Here is a 25,089-nt window from a genome sequence, read left to right on the forward strand (position 1 = left end):
CTGACTTTGTCAAAGGGAAAGTTACTAGATACCCTGCATCTTTTGTCTCATCCTGGATTAAAGATGACTTCCATCCAGAAACACATGGGCTTTGTCTCTTTAAACGCTTTTGTAATTCTGTTTCTCAAACCCTTCACATGTGTTAATCAAAGCAACTGCTTATCATAGAAACAAATTTAGAAATCCTGTAACTATGTTTTGGTTTGATGGTTTGAGGTTTTTTTGTTGTTGTTGTTGTTTGTTTTGTTTTGTTATTTGTTTTTTTCTTTTTTTATTCTTCATAGTTAAATTCTATTGTTGCTGGTCATTGTTGGCCGCAAATCTTGTGCCTTCACTATGCCAATTTTTGTTTTGTGAGACACAATGCCTCTGACAGCTCCCCAGAAAAGCAGCAGCTGTGCAGAGTTCCCTACCTGTGAGCAGGTATGCAAATATGTAAGTGCATTGGCTCTGAAGATCATGGTCTCTCTTTTTAAACATGGATATTTTCTTTGTAACCTTTTCATGCTTTAAAAACAATGAAACATTGGAAGAAATTCTGCATTCACTGTCAAAGTTTGTGTTCTGCACTGGCATTAATATCAGCTTGACAAGACTGCATAACTGAACTAACAGCAGTATATTCAGGCAAGGGAAGAGACTCAATAATGCTATCTGCCTGACTGCCAGATCCTCTTGCCAGAGACATCTGATTGAGAGACATAAGTTGGTTTATTACATCCTAGTTTTCCAAATTAAAATGAGCATTATTGTTATTATTATTATTACTACAAGTTTTTTTGGTTTTTTTAATTGGTTTGACTTTGTAAAAAAACACTTCCCATAACTGGGGTTATCTTTTAAAACTTCTCATTCCAGGTCTGAAAAAGATATCAGTCATTCAGTGCATTTCTGAGCTCTGAAAAACTGAGCCAACATACATTGGGCTTTGATTTTGCTACTATTTGGTCTAAGTCAGCTTCTCTCCTATGTTTGTCCAGGGGAAGCCAAATTCTCCTCTTGCAATTAAAATCAGTGGCATCAAAAGAATAATTCTTAAGTAATATCAATGACAGCATAAATGTAAATCTTATTTGATGTTAATATCCAAGGTCTTTACCCCTGTTTTAGTTGTTGTCTCATCAGCCAGACAATTCAGAAGGTACACAAAGCACATCTGTGACATGACTGTAAGATTTAATGGCTTTCAACATGCTAACTGAGCAACAGCCAAAGCAAAGATTTTATTGGCTTTTCAAACTCATTCCTCTCTGGAGCTAGCTTGCAGTGAAAGTTTTTAATGGTTCAATAGCATAATTCAGTGCATATAAATAATTTCCTAAGTCTCAGATTTCTGTGAATTCTCTGAATGAGTCCATCTTGTTTAAAATCTTGGTAAGTCTTGGAGTCAGCAAGTGAAAGATCAAAGATCTTGCTCTGAGATGGAGAGGAAAATGAAGTTCAGTAAAAACTTAGGAGAAAACTGAGAAAAGGGAAAGCTGTTCTAAAAGAGTATTTAATACATATGCTCTTAAAGAGCATATAAAGAGTGGACACAGCATGAACTGGCACTGACAAAAGCTTGATAACATGCAGTAGTAACAGTAAAAGACTCTGTTTAGTTGGCCAATTTCTGTTCCCAGTTTTACAAGTATAAAATGCATGCTAGGAATGCATATGACCATCGCAAACTACCTAACAAAAACGTATTCTCCCTGTGACTAGTAATAACAAGCTGAGGTTCTATGTGGTAAGTTCCACCAAAAAATCATTGCCTTTGCTGTGCACTTTGCCATGCAGATGCATTTTACTGGGAGAAACAGAAACACAATTATTATAAATTGCTCTAAAATAAAGATTTAGTAGCAAGACAAACTTTTCTTGATCAGACGCTTGAGAGTTAGGTCCTCTCTTGCCATGAACTGCCTCTGAATCAGAATGCTTTTGCAGTCTTGAGACTGAGTTTCTTTGATCAGGCTCAGTCCTATATTAACATGTATAAATGGCTTTGGAAACAGATTTTGTTTCATGTCCTGCCAATAGTACAGGCAAACTAAGATAATTTTTGACCACTTATATCCAGCTGTGCAGGAAGCCCATATGAGTTCCTCTTCCAGTAGAACACCATCCCACTCAGAGAGCATCCAGAATCATTCAAATGATTCAAATTTTGTTTTGTTTACAGTTATGAAGAGATGCATTTTGGCATCCAGGAATGGGGAAATAAGTAGGGTAACAAAATGTAAAGGGAACACTCCAAAGACAACCACAACCAAAATATTACGACGTTCCTTGTCAACTGCAATAAAACATCATAGCAATGCCCTTCAGTATGCCCTGAAGCTGCACAATAAAATATTTAATAATTATCACACTTAGTTTTTAAAGGCTAGAATAACATCAAGTGAAAGCCCAAACAGTGAGAGCAACTCAAATAAGAAAGAGCTCTGAAATCACAGGATATGATCCAGAGAATATTTTTATTCCAAAGGCATTAGTGTATTGCTCAAACTGATTAAAGTATCATCTTTATGCCACTGACTTCCTATGGACCTCAAATAACAGAAGTTCTTCCTGACGTGTTAGGTTACAATACCACAAAAAACCCAATTATAGAACCTTGAAATCAATACAGAGCTGTACAGAATTTTGCTGTCCAATAAGAATATTTCCAAGTCCCATGAGCACTAGCTCTTAATGCAGCAATAGAGAGAGATAGGAATAATAAATACCCTAGAGCTTGATTCCACTGTTAACTGACCTGCTCTGGCAGAATTGCAAATGAAAATTTTCCCTGCTTCACAAACTGCTTGTGGCATAGTCGTTACATATCTTTTTCGTCTGACTTCTAAGAGCGTTACCCACAACTTACCTGTACAAAATATAGACTGTCTCTAAATAGCAGCCTTGCAACTAAGGATGAGTGCTAAGGTTGATACAGCTTTTATACCTTAAAATTACTCCTGTCCTGAAGACTGAAATTGCACTGAATTAAAACTGTGGTCTGATGTAAGAAAATATACTGTCCTTTGGAGGACAGGGAAAAATGTCAAAACCTGTGTCAATCTTTTGTTCAGTGACACTGATAGCAGTACTAGCAGTATTCTGTGTCTGTAAGGCTGTGTATCAGCCAGGCTTTGTGACTGCAATACTCTCCTTATGTGGGGTGCAGACCATGAGAAGCATCCCAGAGAGGATGGATTTACTTTTCACTAAGTTCAGGAGATGCTGAGGAGCTCTAGTCCCTTAATCAATCAGGTATAATGAATAACTTTCACTGTGCTCCTATTGACCAAGTCATAGAGCTTGAAATAATCTCATAAAGAGACTCTGGGGCTTGGGATGGTGTGGACTAGGATAAATATGACCTGATGAGATTGTGTAGAACATTTGGTCTGTGACACAGCTGTTGAAGCTAGTATCATTTAGCAATACTATCATCATAAATCTGTCAACTATGCAATGCTTCTGGTAACGTTCCACATTCTGGAAGCCCATGCCAAATACTCATCTTGCTTACTTTGCCTCCACAACTAAACAAACTTTTTGAGAGACTGTTTTCATGCCATGCAACAACATTTCCTGTGCTCTGCCCACCTGCAGAGAGGGTCCTGCAGAATAGGTTATGTGCTTTTGGCAGAACAGGTTCCCCACTTCAGCCCCTGAAGCCATTGACACAATTACGTATTTCCTTCTCATTCTAGGAGAGAGAAATCAGTGAAATAAGTGAAAGCCATCCCACTTAAGGAAAATGTGCAAGGGTACAGGAATTATGTACTGTGAAAAGGATAGAGGAGGGTTATGGCTGGAGTCAAGCAAGGCTACACAGTGATGAAAGGCTGTAGGACTCTTTATATTAATGTATTCATGTGAATGAAAGCAGCTGGATCAACTACAAGAGTCATATCAGAAGTTTTTCTGAATGATGCCAGAATAGCCTGCTCATTCACCTTTCATCCTCTTGGACCGTAAAGGCACACATACATCTTGGAAACTGAGCAGTGGTTCAACAGTGAACTGCCCAAAGAGACTTTTTGAAGAGACAGTGAAAAAAATAGGGGATAGCAAGGATCAAAATGGTTGAGCTAGGATTTTTGTATCTCTTCCCACAGAATCTTTCCTTCAAATCCATCCTGGTTTCCTACACACTGACTTCAGGAAATAGTGACATGAATTGTTCATGGCTCTGTTCTATGTAGGAAAATGCTTTCAAGTGTTTTTATTTTCCTCAGGCATTTTCACAAGATTAAAGAGGAAAAAAAGCAGGAGAGAAACAGAGAGGCAAAGGAAGAGTGAGCTCCTTAGTGAATTAATGGTGGTCCACATGATAATTCTTCTTCCTGCACAGAATTCATTTAGCTTTAATGGTTGTTAGCTGGGATTTGTATAATAGGTTGTGTATTTTAAAGCAATTAATTAACACAAACTTAGACCTTTCAGAAGAAACCATTACAGACTTAGCTGTGTCTTCTGTTTATCTTCTTCAACAGACAGTAAGCAGAAAATCAGCATTGGGACTTGGGGTGGGGGGGGGGGATCTATCACTTGAGGTAGCCTGGGATGGGATAGGTACAGATCCCAGAATTTGAGGATAGCTTGTATGTCTACAGGGTTAAGGATAAATGAAGTTTTTACTTTGCAGTGCTCTATGTCATTTTTTATAGGACTAATGGAGACAGAAATGACAAGTCTTGCAGCTAAAATTTGCACATAAAATCTCTCCTAGTTGACTTTAAAGTCAATAAATGGAATATATAGTCCTGTTACTTTCAGTAGGTAATATAACTATTCCTATGAGACTAGGACTAGGATTTGCTTCTTCCAATTTATTAAGAGTGCTAGGAGAGCAGGACCTCAATCATAAACCTATACAGTTTAATGGAACAATTTTGTTGTTTTTAGTGTATCTTACTTCAGTGCACTGTAGGCAGCATAACAATAATCTCCACAAGGAAAGTTGAAATGTAGCGCAGATAAAAAGAGTCAACTTATTTGGTACAAAAAATATATATTTCTCTTTCCTAGGTGTGTGAGAGTCAATTTAGAAATTATCATTTATTTATGCAAACAGCTCAAAATTTAAAAGAATAATTAAGACTCTTTGGGTTTAAGATTCCATTTATGGAATCACAGAGAATATCTTGAGGTTGGAAGGAATCTCTGGAGACAGCCTAGGCTGACCTCTGCTCTTGAATCATAGTCAGCTAGAGCAGCTTGCTTAGTGTTCAATCAGGTTTGGAACACCTTCAATGATATTCAATATCCAAATATATTCAAGGACTATACAACATAGTTAGTCCTGTGTTCCTGTGGTTAACTACCCTTGCAGTAAAAAATCAGGGGGGTTATGTTTAAACAGAAATTTCTGGAATTGAATTTATGCCATTTACATGACAGAGAATGGGCTGATGTTTTCTTCATTCAGACATTCACACCCATCAATAAGATTCTTCCTCAACCTTCCTTTTTAAGGCTAAACTACCCCAGAACACCCAGTCTCTCCTCAAATGAAAGGTGCTCCAGTCCTTTCATTATCTTAGTGGCCCTTTGCTGGACTTGCTCCAGCATGTCCATATAATTCTTTCGCTGGGGCATCCAGAACTGGATGCATATCCCAGATGTGATCCTACTGGTGCATAATAGGGGTGATAACTTTCTTGATTTGGGAACACTTTTCTTAGTACAGTCTGAGTGTTGGATTTATTTGCTGTAAGGGCATGTTGCTGACTCATCTTCAACCTTTCCTTGAGGACTCCTACATTCTTTTTTTTTTTGCAAAGCTGCTTTCCAGCTTTGGTACATGAGGTTAATCTTTCTCATGTACAGGATGTTCCATTTCTCTCAACAGGTGTATCAATCAGTCCTCCCAGTTTTGTATCATCTGCAAAATTGCTGAGGGTGCAGTCTGTCCAACTGCCCAGCTCATTATTGAAAATGTTAACTTGTATTGCACAAGAGATGGATGGCATCATTCACCATTTTCAGCCACTGCAATGAAGAATGATAGGTAACAATAGCAAATGTTTTCCATAGCAAAGAGTATTTCAGCACATCTATTGTGTATTTTAATGGCAAACACATCTTTTGCAGTGACAGAATACTCTTGGGGACAGTCTTATTTATAAGAGCATGTTCCTCTCAGAAAAAAACAAACCAAAAAAAACCAACAACCTGGTGGGTGCAGGACAAAGAAACTGTGATAAAGAACTGACTTTGCAGAAAACTAGGAGTCAGCAACAACTCTTCCAGGCACTGATGTCCTATGCTTACTTATGTATCTACACTAAAAAGGTGTAAAAAATAACTAATTGCTTACTAAAAATTAACCTCTCTGCAAGAGCTTCATTGCATGAGATCTCCCAGACAAGACATGACCCTTTCTGGGGAAGCCTGGCTGACTCCAGACTCGGTGATATTGGTAATCTTTAAAGTTAGAACTCTTTTATTTTTTATTAGCCTCACTCCTGGGAGCATTTTCTTCACTGTCATACCAGTAACACCTCACATAATATATAGCAACTAGAAAGCAATACTTCATAGTCCTTAGACAGTTAATAAAATGTTTTGGGAGCAGGGGGAAGGAAATAGTGAAAAGCCTCACAAAGCCAGAATAGTTTTCTGAATTAATTAAAAGTTTAGAAAATTTGTCCTGATGGAAGTCTTCCTAACATCTCTGCAGATTACACACTATAATAAATTATCAACTGCATCTGAAGAGTCCCCTCTATCTGTAAAAGGACATGTTATACCTTTGCTGGAACTGAGACATCAATGTTAAGTGCAAGGTCCACCAAACCCTTAAAGTTTCACCTTTAAATTGTACTGAAACCCAGAACATTTCAATACCACATTCATTTGCTGCTCTAAAGCAAGACAACTGGCTAATGAGGAGGGATAAGTCACAGGCATAAGAAGAGGCTTTGTGAGCAGCATGAGAACTAAAATGCCAAACTAATGACCCAGAGGTACAGTGGGGGACAAAGCGGGGACTGAGACTATATGGTCTTTAAAGTCCATTCCAATCCCTTAACATTTTATGATTGTATGATTCTATAATTCTATGATTCTGTGATTCTGTGTTGTGTTTCACTGGAATTGCTCTGGTCCTTAATTTCAGTAAGGAACCCTATTTCCAGGCCATCATTTTTGGAAAGCTCTAGTTTTTGCTTGCCTCAAGTGAGCTGGTGGCTTACCCACATTATCCTTTAAAAGATAAAGGTTCCCCTGAAGCACCTGCGGGGAAAGTGTACATGTGCTCCTCCCATCCAGATGCTGGTGCATCCAAGTGGATATATTTTAAAATCAACGCTAATACATTACAAGGAAAATCTCCTGCACATGGTGCTTGATGTGCATTTCATGGAATGATTTAGTTTTGTGTGCCAGCAACTGTAATCACAGTCTTAGTAAATTGTTCAACTCTTATCATATTGAATAATTACACAAATTACCAAAATACCAAAAATACACAAATACCAAAAACTGTGACTTGGACCTGTCCATTCTCTCATGTATTTCAAACACCAATTTTACTGGTCAACAATCAAATACAACAGAAAGAATCTAGTATGCCAAGATACTGTAATTATTATTTTTAGATAAAAACCTGTGTTCCAGGACACTGGCACTCTACAACGACTTCAGTCTCTAGACCAGGCTGAGAAAAATGCGAAATTATTCTTACCGTGATTCCTAGGCTAGGAAAAATAGTTAAATTTCTTTTGCACCATGTAAAAGTAGTGAAAAAATTATCTGCCCCTTCAATAATTAAGGACAAGATGGATCACAGATTCCTTATCATTGCTAGGTCGATGGTACATGTACATACCTATTTCATTAGCAGAAAGCATTTTTATCCATTTTCTGCTTGACCTGTGTTACTGACTTTGATGACTAACCTCTTCTGCTCCTTATGGAGAACTGAGTATTGTAAAGGGCTGAATAAAGTCCAATTTTGTTCACACCTTCCCCTCCATGCAAAAGTAGTGTTAAATACCTGAGAATTTCCAGCAGATGGCCAACGAGTTGATTAGCGTCCAAGATGATTAGGTGGCACATGACAGACAAGAAGAAACAAGAGAGCTGTTTTTCTTTGGCTTGGAGAGAAGAAAGCTAAAGGCAGGTGGAGCCCAGGGAGGTGTAATTCCAACCTTTCACTACCAAAAAAGGCAGATGTAGGGAAATAGACACAGTGCATGCCATAAGGACAAGATGGAATGGTTACAACTTACAGGAATAAAAGGAAAATTATTTGCCCTTGAGGTCTACAATGCTAGAACAGAAAGTGCCCAAAAGGACTAGAATCTCCCTCCTTGGAGGTTTCAAATTCTCAGCCGGGTAAATCCCTAAGAAACCTCTTCAAGGTTATAAACTGGTGTTGCTTTATGTTGGAAGTTGGACCATAGACCCCCACTCCCTGGATGTTCCTTCAGGCAAAAAGTATTCTGTGATTCTATGAAATAGTCCCTTGATTGTTGAAGAGCACAAAGTATATGGACACATACTGGATATGACACTTCAGTACTACTTTTTGCTCTAAAGATTCCATTGTATTTCTTTCATGCTGGGCAAAGTGAAAATAACTACTGTAAAATATCCCTGTCTTAAGATCTCCAGTATTTATAGCTAAAACACACAAGAAAGGCAGGATGATAAACAGATAGAAGGGTGATGATATTTACTTAAGGATCAGTGGAATACTACAAGATTACTGTCAAAGGCAGAGTTAGGACATATAGCAGTGAGCAATATACTAGGGGAAGAAAGCTATTTTCTTTATGCTGTTAAAATGCTACACTTATCTTGTAATTATAATTAAAACCACAAGTTTTCCAATGTTATAATTTGCCAATGACCTGATACAGGCATTCCTATACAGTCATTAACAACAACAGGAGTTATAATTACTGGGCTTGCCAATAACAGTTTCATTAGGATGTCTTGGAAACGTGGAAGAAAAAAAGGAGGAAATGATGAAAGAGGTGGCAGAAGCAAGGAGAGGCAGCAGGCAGCAGAAGAAGGCCATGGAGCAGCAGAAGGAGGAGGCAATGGAGAAGGTGACAAAAGAAGTTGCAAAAGGCTGCAGCAGAAGCAGAGAAGGAGGAGGTGATGTAAGAAAGGAGGCAGAAGAAGGTGGTGGAAGAGAAGATGATGGATGAGATGACAGAGTAGGTGATGGAAGAAACTGGAAGAAGGTGGTGGTGAGTAAGGGAAGGTGGAGGGAGTGGAAGATGGCAGAGGCAAGGGTGGAGGAATACCGTGGCTAAAGGTGGAAGTCATGGAAGGATGTGGTGGTGAAAGGCAGTGGTAAAGGCAGTGATACAGAAGGCAGCTTTGGTGTATGGAGGCAGTGGCTGATTAATTCAGCAGTGGAAGGTGGCAGCAGTGGGAGGTGGCAGAAGGCAGCAACAGGAGGCAGTGATGGAATGTGACAGCAGACTGCATTGACAGGAGGTGGTGGCAGCAGAAAGCAGTGGAGAAAGACAGCAGAGAAAGGCGGTGCACGAAGGCAGCAGCGGTGGAAGGAGGCATCAAAAAATGGTGGTGGAAGAAGACAGAAGAAGGTGGAGGCGGCAGAAGGAAGGCATTTGCGTTGGAAGGTGGCTGTGGCAGATGAAGGCAACAGAAGCAGGCAGAAAAATAGAAGGAGGAGGCAATGGAGGAGGCAACAAAAAAAAGGCAGAGGAAGAAAGCCACAGAATAAAGAAGGAGGAAATGGAGGATGCAAAGGAAAAAAGTGTCAGAAGAAGAGAAGGAGAAGGCTACAGAGAAGGCAATGAAGGAAGACGGCAGAAGAAGACATAGGAAGAAGAGGAGATAGAAGAAGACAGTGAAGGAAGGGGCAGAGGAGGCTGTGGAAGCAAAGAAGGAAGAAACAACCGAGGAGGCAATGAAAGACAGTGGTGATGAAGGCAGTGGAAGAAGAAGCAAGAGGCAACACAGGAGGTAAAGGAAAAAGGTGGTAGAAGTGAAGAAGGAGGCAATGGAGGCAATGGAAAAAAGCAGTGAAGGAAGAGAGGACAGAGGTGACAGAATGCAGCAGAAATGTGTGACAGAAGAACAAAAGGAGGATGCGAAAGAAGGCAATGGAAGAAGGTGCTAGAATTGGGAAAGGAGGTAATGAAGAATGTGACAAAGCAAGTGATGGAAGAAGACATCAGAAAAAGGTAGTGGAAGAAAAGGAGGAGGTGATGGTGCAGGTGACAGAAGAAGACAGCGGAGGAAAAGAAGGCAAAGGGAGTGAAGAAGGTGGTGGAATAGTGACAGAAGAACACAGCGGAAAAAGAGAAGGAAGAATTGATTGAAGAAGGTGTTGGAAAAAGAGCAGGAGGCAATCAAAGAAGGCAGCATGAAGAGAAGGCCACAACAGAAAGCAAAGGATGAAAGTGGCAGAAGAAGGTGGGGTAAAAAGAAAAGAAGGAGGAGATAAAAGAGGTAAAATAGAATAGGCAGTGGAAGAAGGTGGCACTAGAAAGGAAGGAGGAGGCAATGGAAGATGATGTTGGAAGATGATGTTGGAAGATTAGGAGAAGATGGAGGAGGAGACAGAGGAAATGACTGTGCTTATTTGGCTGGGGTAAATTTCCTTCTTAGAAGCTGGCACAGCACTATGTTTTTAATATGAGAATAATACTGATAATACACTGATGTTATGGTTGAGCTTATTCCAAGTCAAGGACTTTTCACCTTTCCATGCTCTACTAGCAAGGAGGTGAACAATAAGCTATGGGGGAACATAGCTGGGACAACTGACACTTACTGGCCAACAGGATATTCCACGCCACAGAACATCATCCTTAGAATATAAACTGGGAGGAGTTGGACAGAATGGACCAATCACTGCTCAGGGACAGGCTGAGGATCACTCAGCAGATGGTAAGCAATTGTACTTAGTTTTTCTTGTGTTTTCTTTTTCTATTATTACTGTACTTTAAGTATAAAACTGTTCTTATCTTAATTCACAAAGGTTTTTTACTCTTTTTTTTTTCTGATTCTTCTCCTCATCCAAGCAGAGGAGTGGAAGTGAGGGGAGCGAATGAGTGGCTGCATTGTACCTAGTTGCTGGCTGGGGTTAAAGCACAATGATCCTTTTTTGGTGCCAATGTGGGGCATGAAAGGTTGAGATAAGTACAGATCTGACCAGAGTGTGTTGAAACAAAATTGGTTTTAAGCATTCATTTTTGTTGGCTTATGATATGAGAGAATCGCTGGTCTTGAAATTAATCTGATCTGTGTGCTCAGCATTGCTGTCACCTCTGTGTTTCGGGAGCCATCTATTGGGAACTATTAATAATTACACCTTTTGCCTTTTCTCCTTGCAGAGCCAAACATCCATCCATCCTTCCTTCCTTCCTTCCTTCCTTCCTTCCTTCCTGCCTGCCTGCCTAACTACAGAGGAATTAAGCATTTGAGGCTCCTATCTGATGCCCCTACCAGAGCCTCTTGCAGAAAGCACTAGGTCAGTGCTTTGGAGTCAGGGGTACAGAGAATCTGAGGCTTGTATACTCCAGCTGAAAAAGAGGTACTGTCAGTAGAAGAATAGGAAGGAGTTACAGTGGCAAAAGAAGGGAAAGGAAGATGTAGGCAGTAGAAGACAAGGAGAAGGGGAAGAAGAGTGGAATAAGATAGCAGAAGAACATGTCAAGAGGTGGTGTTGGAAGAACAGGAAGAGAAGAGGAAGAAGGCTGTGGATGATGCACAGTAGAAGATGACAGAGGAAGGGACAGAAGAAGGCAACAAAAGAAGGCAGTGGAAGAGGAGAAAGAGAAGGGGACTGAAGAAGGTGGCAAAAGAATACAACAGAAGAATAGAATGCAATGAAAGACTTGACAGGGGATGTCAGCCAAAGAGCTGACAGTGGTGAAGAAAAATAGCATAACTAGAGAAGGAAGAGACCACAGAAGAGACAATGGAAGAGGGCAGCAGAATTTAAAAAAAGAGTAGTCAGTGGAAGAGGTAGTTGAGGAAGATGGCAGAAGAAAATGAGGATGAAGTGATTTAAGGAGACTACAGAAGGTTGTGTCAGAAAATGGTGGTGAAAGAAAAGGAGCTCCCCCTGGGGAGTATTTTTAATGATCCCAAAGGCTCTCCCTTCCCTCTGACTCTGCCTTTCCCTCTCCTAGTTTAGTAGTTCCTTCTCCACCAAAACAGGGGACTGTATCTTAGTCACCACAGCCTTGCTTGGCCACTCTCCTCTCCAGATGCCTGGGTTCTGTGCTTCAGAAAAGGAAGCAAGAAGAGGGCAGGAAAAATTATTCCAAGGCAACTGGAGAATTTCCAGGACAAAGGGAAATTTTGCACAAAGCCTGGAGAAGAAGATGTGCCTCACCATCAGTTGCTCTGTGAATCACATTTAAATAATGATGCAAGCAATACAGAAACCAGCTTTAGGGAAAGGAAGATATAAGGATCTCTATCTAGGTATCCTTTCTGAGAGACAGAGAGAACTTGTGTGGAAAACAATGTTCTCAGTAGCCTTTATGTTGTCCAGGAAAGACAGGTCTTTTACTCCCCCAGCAAACCCGTTAGAACTTGGAATCATTAGGGCAAGTGCTCCCATCATTTAAGCTCCATCCCCACTTCCATCTCTGCCTGAACAAGAACAGCCCAGCAGCACTGTCAGATAAAACCACCTTCTAACACGCATCTTTGGCAGGTCAGATCTGACCTGTTCCCTCCCATCCTGCTCAAAAGGGGCTAAGGTGCTCCCAGGAGACCTTCTATGCTCCAGCAAATGAAGGCATGAGTTTGGGTAACTTTCCAAACTTATGCAGGACTTTAGCAACCCTGACTGTCTTTCTCTGGGTCACGGGGGACACACTGGCAGAAGGATGAGAGTCCAGAGAGATCCATAATTATCTTTGGTCTCTTCCTGGGCTGTGGTAGTATGGAACATTCCAACACTAGGCAAATCCTGAGGATGAGGAAGACTGGATCAGGTGTCCTTCAACCTCATAGCCTTCCAAGGATTTTTCTTCCATAAATGTGTCCCTTCTCTTTTGGAGGCCATGTAAATGTTTTGCATCTATAAAAACTTCTGGAAAGGACTTCACAGATTTCCTAAATAGAGGAAGTGTCCTTTGCATATTTTGAACCAGCCAGTCTCCAAGCTTTGCATGCTACTCCCTAAGTAACAACAAGCAATTCATCCTTCCTCAGACACCTCAGGCCATCCATCATTTTACAAACACCTGTCATGTCCTATGTCCTCTTTCTCTCTAGGACACTGAGAATCCATGACTCTGGCAAGGGCAGAAATAGAAGAAAAACATTGTGGCCATTGGTGAAAGAGAAATAAGGTAGGAGGCTGTGACAGCAGTTTTCTTCAGGTGTGGAGAGCTGGAGGATGAGAAGCTTTGGAGAATGCACCAGTTTCTCCTAGAAAGAAGAGAGCTGGGAAGAGAGAATCAATAGACCCTCCACCACAAAGTTATGTGAGGTGCAAAAGGACTACCCTCAGAAACTCCTGATTTATGCTCCTAGGAAGCTTTATCTCTGTCAGCCCACAGTCTCACCAGATTTCTCTTTCCCAGGACCTTGCATCAGCCTAGACAAATGTATTTCTTTCATCTGAGTCCAGTGTTGATACACCTGACCGAAATACTTGAATTGGGAACATGGAGTTCTTAAAACACAAGCTGGCACTGCTTGTCCATTGATAATACCTGACACAGCTGCCCTTCAGTCACCAGTCCTCCCCCTTCCTGTGCCCCTGGAAACACCAGCTTTCTATGGCAGCATCACTGCATGAAATGAGAGACTCGTTTGCAATACTTGATGTATACCCTTGAGTGTATTCTTTGTAAGACCCTGCAAAATGCATCACAATGAGTCTATGGAATGTTCAACAGCACGTTGATGACAGCCTGTGTCCATGCCAATGACATGTTTTGGCCAAAGAAATCAGAAATTTCAAACTAAACACTATTGTAAACTGAAAAATTTTCTTGCTCTGCTTAATTATGATGGGATTGGACAGCTTTGGTGATTTTTGACACTCTTAGTCATATTACGGACATTTTCCTGTTCCACAGGAAGCTTCTAATCCTTCTATCTTTCACAGAATAAAACATGGTTGTAAGAAAGCTGTGCACTGGCACTGGTTTAAAGGCCAATTCTTGCAGCCCCGTGGAGGAGTCCCCGTCATTGGAATTGTACTTTAACATGAAGGAAAATTTCCATCTGGACAGTCACACTGTATGTATCAGTCCTTCAGGGCCCACAAAATGTTATTCAAGAAATGGAGCAGGAAGAGTATTCCTATTTAGTCTCTCATGCTATTCCAGCATCTCCAAACATATGGCTTCTCTTTACTGTCTCTGAAGAGTATCCTGTGTCTTTCAGGAGCTAACATGAAGTTGGCAGCTGCTTGGAAAATGAAAATGATTATTCAGCAAAGCATTAAGCTTTAGCAAACTTTGCATCATGACAGAAATCCCCACTCTTGCAGAGAAGGATTTCAGAAGATCTCACTATTTGTGTTCACAGGATTATTGCTCATCTACATTACATTCATGAACATCAGCATTATACTGAAATTCTTGTGAGGCAAAAATGAGTCTTTGTAGAACATTCCAAAGAGGAATAAAAAACATGGTTTGGTACTTAGGCAGGTATTTTAATACAGGCTAGGAGAGAAATTAGGAAAGGCAGATGCTGAGCATTCCCACATTCAAACTATTTCATTTGGAAAGCAGTGGGGGGCACAGGTTAGTTTTTCTATCCTCTCTCTTGAAATTATAACTGAAGAATTTTACTTAAGAAAACATTGTGTTGCCCATGATAAAAACACACACACATTATTCAAGAAAAAGGGATTTGCTAAAATAAATTTAACAAGAAGTTAACTACTAAATTTACTGATTTTTTTTTTTTCCCAAATAAATGCATTGTATCTTTCTGTCCACTACCTTCAATACTCAACTTCTGGTACAAGTATACATTTTTAAGAAAGCACAGAGGAATCTGAAAGAGGTTTGAGAGTTGCTCTCAATAGGTGCTGTGTAAAAGAATTAGACAGACAAACAACTACACATCGTCCAAAGCCAAAATGTATTTTTAGGTTGAAGGCTACCCTCCAGAATAATTTAAAATAGCTATCTTAGTAGAGATTTATGATTAACAGGCATGTTATTTGTACATTCTACCAATGCCTGTTAATGCCCACATTTGGATCTTCAAATTTTCCACTGTGTACTTTTTGTCTGGAGAAAACCTTGGACTAGAGATAAGACCATTACCAAAACCATATTTCTAGCAGCTCCTACTACCAGTCCACCAGTCTGGGCTTGAGGTTGAATCAAGACCATGAAGTGCCTGCTGCTTCTCGCCTTTATTGGGGTGGCTGGTGAGTATCTTTTTTATTTCTGTCTCTGTAATTTAATAGGAAGCTGATTTTCTGAGCAAAATTGCAAGGTAGCCTAATGTAGGAAAGCCAAGTCCAGTTTTGACTTGCACAAGTTTGAAGGCAGAGCCCTGCAATTTCCATCTTCTGTCTGTTCATAATTGCTTGTGCCACAGCTTGGGGAATGAATGCCTTCCTAGGGGTTCCTGACCAGCTATAGAGATGTGGCCATAGCTTCAGAAAAAGGCTGCCACCCCTTTCAGGACTGAGGAGTACACTGGGAATAGTTCTGGCCCAGGAAGGCCTAAATCAGCTGCAAAATTTTGGACCCTGGGTGGCTGCTCCAGGGAAATATCACTGCACACTTGCTTTGACTTCTTCCCTCAGTCCACTCTTGACTGTTTCAGTAGACAGGATCCTGGGAAAGACACACCTGTGACCTGATCCATCAAGAGCATTTTCATGTTAGTATGCTCCCTCAGGGAGCAGCCAGCAGCACTTCAGCTGCAGATATGTGAGGCACCAGTGTAAGTCTGATCCCTTTCTCTGAGGGTGCAGCAAATGGATGTCCCTTAGACTTGCCCACCACTGCTGCCCTGAGTGTGCACAGAAGGGGAGCTGACAAGTGAAGGGCTTCAGACAGGCAGCCATGGGGCACCAGGTTACCTTCAGTCAGGTGCTGACATGTGGCACTTCTTATCTCCCAGTTGCCTTCCCCACCTTTGCTGATGATGATGACAAGATTGTGGGAGGCTACACCTGTGCAGAGCACTCTGTGCCCTACCAGGTGTCCCTGAATTCTGGATATCACTTCTGTGGAGGTTCCCTCATCAGCAGCCAGTGGGTCGTGTCTGCTGCTCACTGCTACAAATCGTGAGTGGAAAGAATTACATCCCTCTAAAGCCTACTCCTGTCTTCCAGTTCACTTCCAGCAGGAATTCTGAGCTAGGAGATAGAAATACTGAAGTGCCTCTGTTCTGACCAGAGACAGCCAAGGGATGGGTGGATCATTCAGGAAGCCATGCTGAGGCATCCTCAGGGGTTTAACACTTCTGCAGGTGATTCTGTGAATGCAGAGCACTTTCTAAAGCAACAATGGGATGATCAAGCAATGAGTTCTGGGCTGTGATTTCTTATCAATTGCATGAATCTGGCTAAAGCATTCTCCCTGGAGAAAAGGAAGAGGAATGAGGTCAGGCTATGGCAGTTTGCCTTTTCCCAGAACATTTGAATAAAGCACTGCTATGTATACAACTGTCATGTATTTACAAACCTGCAGAAATTCACCACCTGTACAGGGAGTGGGTCAAGATCTCAGTGTGGATCCCCAGTGTGGATTCCTGCAGGACAGGAAAGATCACCTGCCCCAGAGGGCTTCTGAGTAGCAATGTTGGAGCAAGTGCACACAGGGACAGGGAGGTTTCTCTCAACCTGCCAGTGGCAGTAAAGTCCAAGCTGTGCCTTCTCTTTTCCAGTCGCATCCAAGTGCAGCTCGGCAAACACAACCTGGAACTCTCCGAATCCACACAGCAGTTTATCAACTCTGCTAAAGTCATCCGCCACTCTGGCTACAGCGCCTACACCCTGGACAATGACATCATGCTCATCAAGCTGGCCACCGCAGCCCAGCTCAACAGGGCTGTCCAGACTATTCCTCTGCCTACCAGCTGCGCGGCCACCGGCACCACCTGCCTGATCTCCGGCTGGGGCAACACACTCAGCAGTGGCTGTGAGTACTCTGGGGGAATGTACAGCCCCTCACCTTTAACCCCCACCAGGACAGGCTAAAACTCAGAGAAGTGCTGTGGGACAGCTTTTTTGAGCAATGAGTTGGTGTAGGGGCTGTGCTGTGTATTCAACTGATGCCAATAGAGTTGTCAGTTCTCTGAGAATAAGGGCAACATCTGGGACTGCGGATCTAGAATTCCTATTAGAGACATCCATTCTCTTACACCAATGGTCAGAGATGTGCATGGCAAGTGGTGGTCTGTTCCACTGATGACATCTAAACTTGCACCAGAGGAGAAGATGGTTTTGCTGAAGCTCAGGTTTATTCCAGCCTATGTGCCACAAGAGTGGTTCCACTCTTGCCAACTGGTGAATTTGCAGGTACCAGAAAAGATAAGGTGGCTGCAGTGTAGAATGGTGGGTCCATGGGTAGAATCTGTTCCATCTCTACAGAAGGAATCCATGCTGTGCTTACTGTTGAGAGGAAGAAGGATGGCTGCTAGAACAGCATGTCCAGCACTGGCTTTTCTGCTAAGATCCTCTCTGAGCTCTGAAAGGGACTCAGCAATGCCATCAACCATCTCTCCCTATTTCCTTGCAGCTAACTACCCAGACACCCTGCAGTGCCTGCAGGCTCCTGTGCTCTCTGACGCCGACTGCTCTGATGCCTACCCTGGGCAGATTACCAAGAACATGATGTGTGTCGGATTCCTGGAGGGAGGAAAAGACTCCTGCCAGGTAAATCATCTGCCTCTGCTTTCCCATTCATTTCTTCCCAGCTGAAGAGGCCTTCATAGTACACAGTCAGCTATACTCACTGCACTGGCCCATCTGAAGTTCTGAATGACAGCAGAGGCTTCAGGCACACATATCCTGAATGTTTGCCAAGTACTGCATCCAGCAAAACCAGGCAGCTGACTCATCCTTAGCTGTGGTGCCCTTGGAGCTAAAGTCAGGCGTGGTAGCATCAAGTGCAAAGTGTGAATCAGAAATGGCCTCTGTAGAACTTTTGTGCAGAGTAAGGCTGACAGGGCTCCCTCAAAAGTCTGTGATCTCAGGCATCTCTGGCTCATTGCTCAGGCTGATGCCATTTGCTGAATATCCATATCCTTTGTGTGCACAGGGAGATTCCGGCGGCCCTGTGGTCTGCAATGGAGAGCTCCAGGGCATTGTTTCCTGGGGTATTGGATGTGCCCAGAGAGGCTACCCTGGAGTTTACACCAAGGTTTGCAACTACGTCTCCTGGATCCAGTCCACCATTGCCGCCAACTGAGACACTCGTTTGGTGTGACCTGTATTTTGTCATCACCATTTCTGCTCTTTTGGGTCTGGACATACAAAAATTATGAAAAAAATTATTAAAGACTTTTTAGCACCTCTACTTTTCTGTACGGTTTCTCTGGGAACTTCCATAGGCTGTGATATGGAGAACAGAGGCAGTGAATGCCACTCAGGGTAAAATGTTTAATATTTGTAGTGCCTGTAAAACTGGAAGGATCTTGGAACAGTTTGCAGTCTCATTTTTAGAAGTCTTTCAGTCAGTTATTATCAGTTGTTTTTGGAAACTTTCATTTATGTCAGTTTCACCACATTTCTCACTTTTAAAAGCCAATCCAGGCTTCTGCCTCCTCTGGGTGTATTTCTCCAGACTCTACACCATGGAGGATGCTGCTTGCTGTAAGACACGAGGGCTGTCCTGACTTACTTATTCCTCTTGATCCTGACTCTAAAAGAGAGTGCAGGGGCCCAGAGCAATCCCATGCCCAGGTAAATTTCCACAATTCACAAAGGAGCGGGGATTTCCTTAGCTGAGTGTCAAAGACAGGCTTGGTTGTGGTTTAATCCCAGTTGACAACTGGATATCATAGCCACTCAAACACTAAACGATTGCCCTGGGCACGGAAAAAAGGGTAAAACTCATGGGCTGAAATTCAAACAGAGCAATAAAAATTGTAATACAAAGGCAAAGTGAGAGAAATAAAAAACAACAAAACCCAGGCGATGCACGAGATTGTCATTTATCACTCACAGACATTAAGCCCAGCCTGTTCCTGAGCAGTGGTTGGTAGCACCTGGCCAACGCCCCTCACTTCAGACAGTGAGCACCATGTTCCATGGGAAGAAATACCCTTTTGGCCAGTCTGGGTCAGATCTCGTGGAAATGGTCCCTTCCTGCTGCTTGTGCATCTGCTCCCTGGCAGAGCATGAGACACAGTAAAGTCCTAAATTTGGGGCAAGCAGTGCTCAACTACAACTAAAACACTGTTAGCAACATTATTCTCATAGGGAATTTAAAACACAGCACTGTGCCACAGTCTCCACCTGTTGATCCTGTCTCCTGCTCAGCACCTGCATACACTTTTCCTCAGGGAAACTTCCCCTCAGAGAAACACTGAGTTGAGTGACACCCCACTAGCCTTCTCCTTCCCAGCATTATGAAGCAGAAGTTCCACAAGGAATCCTAGCCCATTTCCACTCATTTCTCCTCCCCTATTGTCAGACAGGGCACCAGGCACAAGAAGGAAGATGGAAATGTGCTGCAAGCAGACCTCAGCAGAATGGCCTGCCAATCCTTCCCTGTGTTCCTTTTCACCCTTGCCACCATCCGAGATGTTCATCCCTGTGCTCATTGGGCTCCCCAGCTATCGTATGCAGATTTTGTCCCACTCAGGACAGGACACAAGGATGTTCTTTAGAGCAGAATCACCTGAAGGCGCAGTGGAGAGGACGCCTGTGGCCTGGGTCTGCTCAGCCTGTGAGCAGAGCAGCAGAGAGCTGTTACTGGCAGAGCATGAGGGAATAAAAATGCACCATACAGCTGCTTTCTGGATCCCAGTGCTCTCAGGGGCTGAATCCCAACCCTCCACACCCACCTGGAGGAGAAGCTCAGTCCTGCCAGGGAAGCAAATAACTTTGGACAGGCCTTTCTACCTCACTCCTCCATCTCCCAAGGCCTTCAGAAGGAGGAGGGCAGTGGCCAGCATTCCTCTGCCTTGCACACACTCAGCCTCCCAGGCAGCCTCAGCACAGCTCTGTCCATTCAACTCCTTCCTTCCCTCCCCACCCAGCCAGGCCCTGCCTGCCCCTTCCCCTGCTGCATCTCTGCAGGGTCTCTGCTTTCCTGGGCTAGTTTGTGTCATTGCCCCGTGTTCCCAGACAGCCAATCCCTTCTCACAGTTCTTGGCCAGCCCCACCCCAGTATGTCCCACCCTCACTCTCTGCTCCCTCTTCACATACCTTTGGGCAGCTCCCAGAGGCAGGTTGCTGAGAGGATAGGGGCTTTTCCCCCATGCTTCCCTGCTGTTTCTTTGTGGCCATGCTGGCCCCTGTGGGTAAGTGAAATCAACTCAGCCCTGAGCACCTACTTAAATCAATGCTGCTGCTGTCCCAGCTGTGTAGCCAGCTGCTGGCAGTGCTTCATTCTGCAGAGCTTCATGTGTTGTGGATAAGCAATGAATGAGGTGGGCAGGGATCCCTGAATGTTCGGCAAGGTCTGTCTATGTGTCATTCTCTCTGCAGCCCCTAGATAGTTTCTAGTTTGAGACACAAATTGCCCAGCAATTCACCTTGCCTGTTGAGGAGAGACTGGAAATTCACTTGCTGATGTGAAGCGCTGACCCATGCCTTGCATGGCTCCCTACCCTGCCCTATTCCTTCTCATCCCTTTCCCAGCCAATCCAGAGTGCCTAGTCCACATTTTTCCCTTTTTTCCTTCGTCTTACTGCTTCTTCTTTTCCTCCCCAGTGTTAGCCCTGGAACAGTCCCCAGACATGGTGGTAAAAGAAGGCCAGTCTGTAAAGCTGGAATGTTCCAAGAAGAAATCCTCCAGCACAGCTATGTATTGGTTCATGCTGTCTTCACAGAAGAATTCCAGTCTGACGCTACTGGCTTCTGCGATAGAAGGTGGTAAAGCAGACGTGGAGAAGGGTTTTGAGAGCCATTTCAAGAGCAGCAAGATACAAGGAGACAGTATCACCCTCTCGATAGAGCAAGCCTTTCTCAATGACTCTGGCACATACTACTGTGCTGAGGGTGAGCACAGTGGTGAGGCTGCTGAGAGAGCTGAGCACAAACAGGATCTGCTTTCCACCTCATGGGTGCTGCACGAGGCAGGGTGATAACTTCTCACTCACTACCTCCTGTACTTCCTACCCTTCCCTTCCTCCTCTTCGCAGAGGCTGAGAGTTCATTTGAGGTGCCTTCTCCCCTTGCCATGCGAGGCCTCCCTCTACATTTAAGTCTTACTTGCAGTACACTTAATTCTGTCAACCCTTTTTCTCTCTCTCTCTCTGCCTTTCCCTCTCCACCTTCTTCTTTCTCTCTTTAATCTGCACTCTGCTGACTTCATCTTATTTAACTCCAGTCAACCCTGCTCCTGATTCTCTGTCAAACAGGAAGAATGTTTGTGTGGGATGTTCTTGGTGCACCTGTAGATAAAGGCAAGGCCAGGCAGGTGTTAAAGTAGCCAGTGCCAAGGGGGAGCTGCCCACATGCTCCTCTGTTACAACGACTTGTCTGTGGTTGTTTTGTGGCCAAGGAATATGTACAGCACAGCACAAGCCTGTGCCTCCTCAGCTGGAGTGTTATGTGGATCCCAACTGCTCCATGTACAGTGTGGTCCCTGTGAAAGGATCACTGACTGTCACCTCTTGGTCCACATCCAGTTCATCTTCAGCAAATATATATGTAATAAAAATTACAGGTTATGTTAGCAAGCTGTGCAGCGAACAGAAATTTCCAAAAGGTTTGAATGTTCTATTCATCAGTGAGTTGGATAAAGGGGTAGAGAGTCTCCTCATAGAGTTCACTGATAACAAAAAGCTGGAAGGAGTGGTTGATACGTGAGAGGGCTGTGCAGCCTTCAGAGGAACCTCGACAGGTTGGATGGAGAGGAAGTTTCTGAAATTCAGCAAAGGCAAATGCAGGGTCCTGCATCTGGGGAGGAACAACCCCATGTATGAGCACAGGATGGTATCTGACCTGCTGGAAAGCAGCTCTGCAGAGAAGGTGGACAGGAAGCTGCCCATGAGCCACCACTGTGTTCTTGTGGCCAAGGCTAATGGTGTGTCCTGGGATGCATTAGAAAGAGTATTTCCAGCAGTTCAAGGAAGCAATCCTGCCTCTCCACTCAGTGCTGGTGAGGCACATCTGGAGTGCTGTGTCCTGTTCTGGGCTCCTTTACCAAAGAGAGACATGGAGCTCCTGGAACAAGTGCAGCAGAGGGAAAGAAAGATGATGAATAGAGTGGAGCATCTCTCTCATGAGCAAAGGCTGAGGGAGCTGGGCCTGTTCAGCCTCGAGAAGAGATGTCGGAGAGACAACCTCACCAATGTCTGTCAGTATCTGGAGGAGGGTTGCCAAGAGGATGGAGCCAGGCTCAGCTCAATGGTGCCAAGCACTAGGACATGAGGCACTTGGCAGAAACTGATGCTCAGGGAGTTCCACCTTAACATAAGGTAAGAACTTTTTTACTGCATAGGTGACCAAGCACTGGAGCAGATTGCCCACAGACGTTGTGGAAATTCCCTCTCTGGATATATTCCAGAACCATCTGACCACAATACTGAGCCGCGTGCTCTGGGATTACCCTGCTTGAGCAGAGAGGTTGGAGCAGATGACCCCCTGAGGTCCCTTTTTAGCTGACCCATTCCATGATAACGTCATGCACAACAGACACCAGCGCATGGCACAGACCTGCATGGGGCACTCCAAGTGGTTCCCACACTGCAGATTCCCAAGCGAAATCCAAGCTTCTCCACACCTAAACACAAGGCCCCACAGAGCACGCATGGCTGTTCAACATCACTAACTCCTCGAATACCGTGTCTTCTCCAAGGAACCCTATGCACTGCCCTGCACTCTACACACCCCAGTAAATTGGAGATCCTTTCCATGGACACATCAGGCATAGCCTCCACTCAGGTGGAATGCTGGTGGTGTTGTGAGGATGTGGTGTTTCTTTCTGCTGCCTGCACAATTTCACCCATTCTCTTTGCATTTTTTTGCCTTTTCTTTAGAGGAATCTGGGGTTTTCCCTGGATGTCCTCTAGAGGCACCTTGGGGAAATGTATGCAATGGGACACACTGAGACCTGCAGCAGAGGGCTTGGGAGCTGGAGGAATTGCCAATCTCCTCTGCTGAAAGAACACAGGGGAACATCTTCACTGCAAAGCCCAGGAAAGCCCTGAGCAGTCGGATAACTTGATGTCTTGGATGGGCCATTCTTACCCTGCTGTGCATTGCTGGGCACAGAGCACAGCAGGGATGTGCAGAGTCTCTGTCAGACCTCTGTACACAGACTCAGTATACACAAACTACAAGCCTCTCTTCCTGCCTACAGTGATTTCCCTCTGCCTGGGACTTGTAGACAAGGCTGTGTGCACAGAAGAAGACATGATTTTCTCCAGCCTTGTCCATTCGAGTCTGGTTGCACTTTGGCAGAATGCTGCAATAAAGATACACAGAGAATATCAGGTCTTCTCTGGCATGGAGAAGATCAGCCTGTACCAGCAGATGCCATGGGCACACCCTTCTCTTCAGAAATCTCTCTGAGGTGCAGTCTCTCAAGGGGCAGTGCCAGTGAACAGCCAAAGACAGCCTGTCCTCTCCCTTGAGATCCCCCTTTGGAGCAAGAGAAGGAGATTTACAGAACTATTCTTCGTCATGCTAAAACAGATTCCAGGCTGACAGGTCAGCAGCTTTTCCCATGCCTGCACAACCTGTCAGGCCTGACTGGGAAAAGCAGAGATTCAAATTCCCATCTCTCAGGGTTGCACTGAACTCCCACCTACTCCAGCACAGTCATACTCACACCCAGCAGGAAAGCAGAGGAGCAGAGGATATGCACCTCATGACTGCCTGCAGGTGTCATTCCCCACCGTTCCCAGACACCCAACTGCCTTGTCACGTTTCAGACTCCCTCTCACTGCCCTGCCCACCCTCAGAGAGAAGTCTCTCTTCCTCTCCACCTTTCCTTTTTACACATCTCTGTGTCTGTGCTGTCACCAGGGGCAGGTTGCTGGAAGGAGGTGGCCTTTCTCCATGGATTTCCACCGGCTCCTTGTGGCCATGCTGGTGCCTGTGGGTAAGTGGAGGTTTCCCTTCCTCTTGAACGGCTGCACTGGAGCTGCTGCTGCCTCCTGAGCTGTGCCCCCAATTGCTGGCAGTGGCACTTTCCCAGGGCTTCCAGGGGAAGGACAGGGAATGATCAAGGTGAGCTTTTCCAATACCTCTTAAATCAGACAATTCTGCAGAGCTTCAAATTTGTTTTTTTCTGTCCCATTTAATTATTTACTTGAGAGTAATGAAATCATTATTTTTCAAAACAGTGTTACTGTTGTATTTGAAGCTGGTTGGTTTGGTGTATTTTTGTTACTATGTGTCCTTTTCAGAGACACACGGCACTGTCCCATAGCTTTCTAATAACCTGGTGCCATTCCATTCCATTCCATTCCATTCCAGACATATGTCAATGATATGTATTTTTGTCCTCTTCCATGCATTTGCCTACCCACACTTCTTCCCTTTTTTCTTTCCAGGCTGGGCCCTTCAGCAATCACCAGATACAGTTGTCCGGGTGGGAGACCCTGTGACTCTGGAATGTTCTGCATCAGAGAAAAATATGATAAACATGTACTGGTACAAGTTACCCATGGAGAAGGGTGCCAGTATGCAGTTAATTATATTTTCAGTGGAAGGCGGCAAAGCAGAAATTGAGAAGGAATTTAAAAATCGCTTCCAGAGTGATGGGACCAAGAACAACCGTTTGTCTGTGAAGATCAGTCATGCCCTCCTCAATGACTCAGGCACATATTTCTGTGCTGAATCAAATCCACAGTGACTGAAAGGCTGGTGCAGCATAGCACAAACCTTTCCAGGCAAACAGGTATCAGCCACCAACACACACTGAGCCCTGTGTTTGACAGTACCCCATTTTCTTCACTTGCCCTCCAGCTCGTCAGAAAAGCCATGGTATTTCTGTCTCTGTATCTGTCTGTCCATCTGTCTGTCTTCTGCATGGTCTCCATCTGCTTTTCTAT

The 25,089-nt window shown here is 43.8% G+C and overlaps 1 protein-coding gene across 1 annotated transcript; it reads left to right on the forward strand.

The window, feature by feature from the left end:
* Positions 1-15,218: 15,218 nt before the first annotated feature.
* Positions 15,219-18,427, forward strand: LOC146445113 (trypsin I-P1-like). The gene is made up of 5 exons (XM_085067696.1): positions 15,219-15,325; positions 16,030-16,195; positions 16,798-17,051; positions 17,652-17,788; positions 18,174-18,427. The coding sequence occupies exons 1-5, from the start codon at positions 15,286-15,288 to the stop codon at positions 18,321-18,323; spliced, it is 747 nt and encodes a 248-aa protein (XP_084923822.1). The 5' UTR covers positions 15,219-15,285; the 3' UTR covers positions 18,324-18,427.
* The last annotated feature ends 6,662 nt before the right edge of the window (positions 18,428-25,089 follow it).

This window comes from Lichenostomus cassidix, chromosome 1 (genome assembly GCF_008360975.1).
Source record: "Lichenostomus cassidix isolate B80296 chromosome 1, HeHo_3.0, whole genome shotgun sequence".
NCBI lineage: Eukaryota > Metazoa > Chordata > Aves > Passeriformes > Meliphagidae > Lichenostomus > Lichenostomus cassidix.

What these genes read in the sequence shown, in the direction of transcription:
- LOC146445113 (XM_085067696.1), top strand. Translation starts at nt 15,286, where the DNA reads ATGAAGTGCCTGCTGCTTCTCGCCTTTATTGGGGTGGCTG. An exon ending in GCTGCTCACTGCTACAAATC is followed by an intron (nt 16,196 to 16,797) that starts GTGAGTGGAAAG and finishes TCTCTTTTCCAG; the next exon opens with TCGCATCCAAGTGCAGCTCG. An exon ending in CAACACACTCAGCAGTGGCT is followed by an intron (nt 17,052 to 17,651) that starts GTGAGTACTCTG and finishes ATTTCCTTGCAG; the next exon opens with CTAACTACCCAGACACCCTG.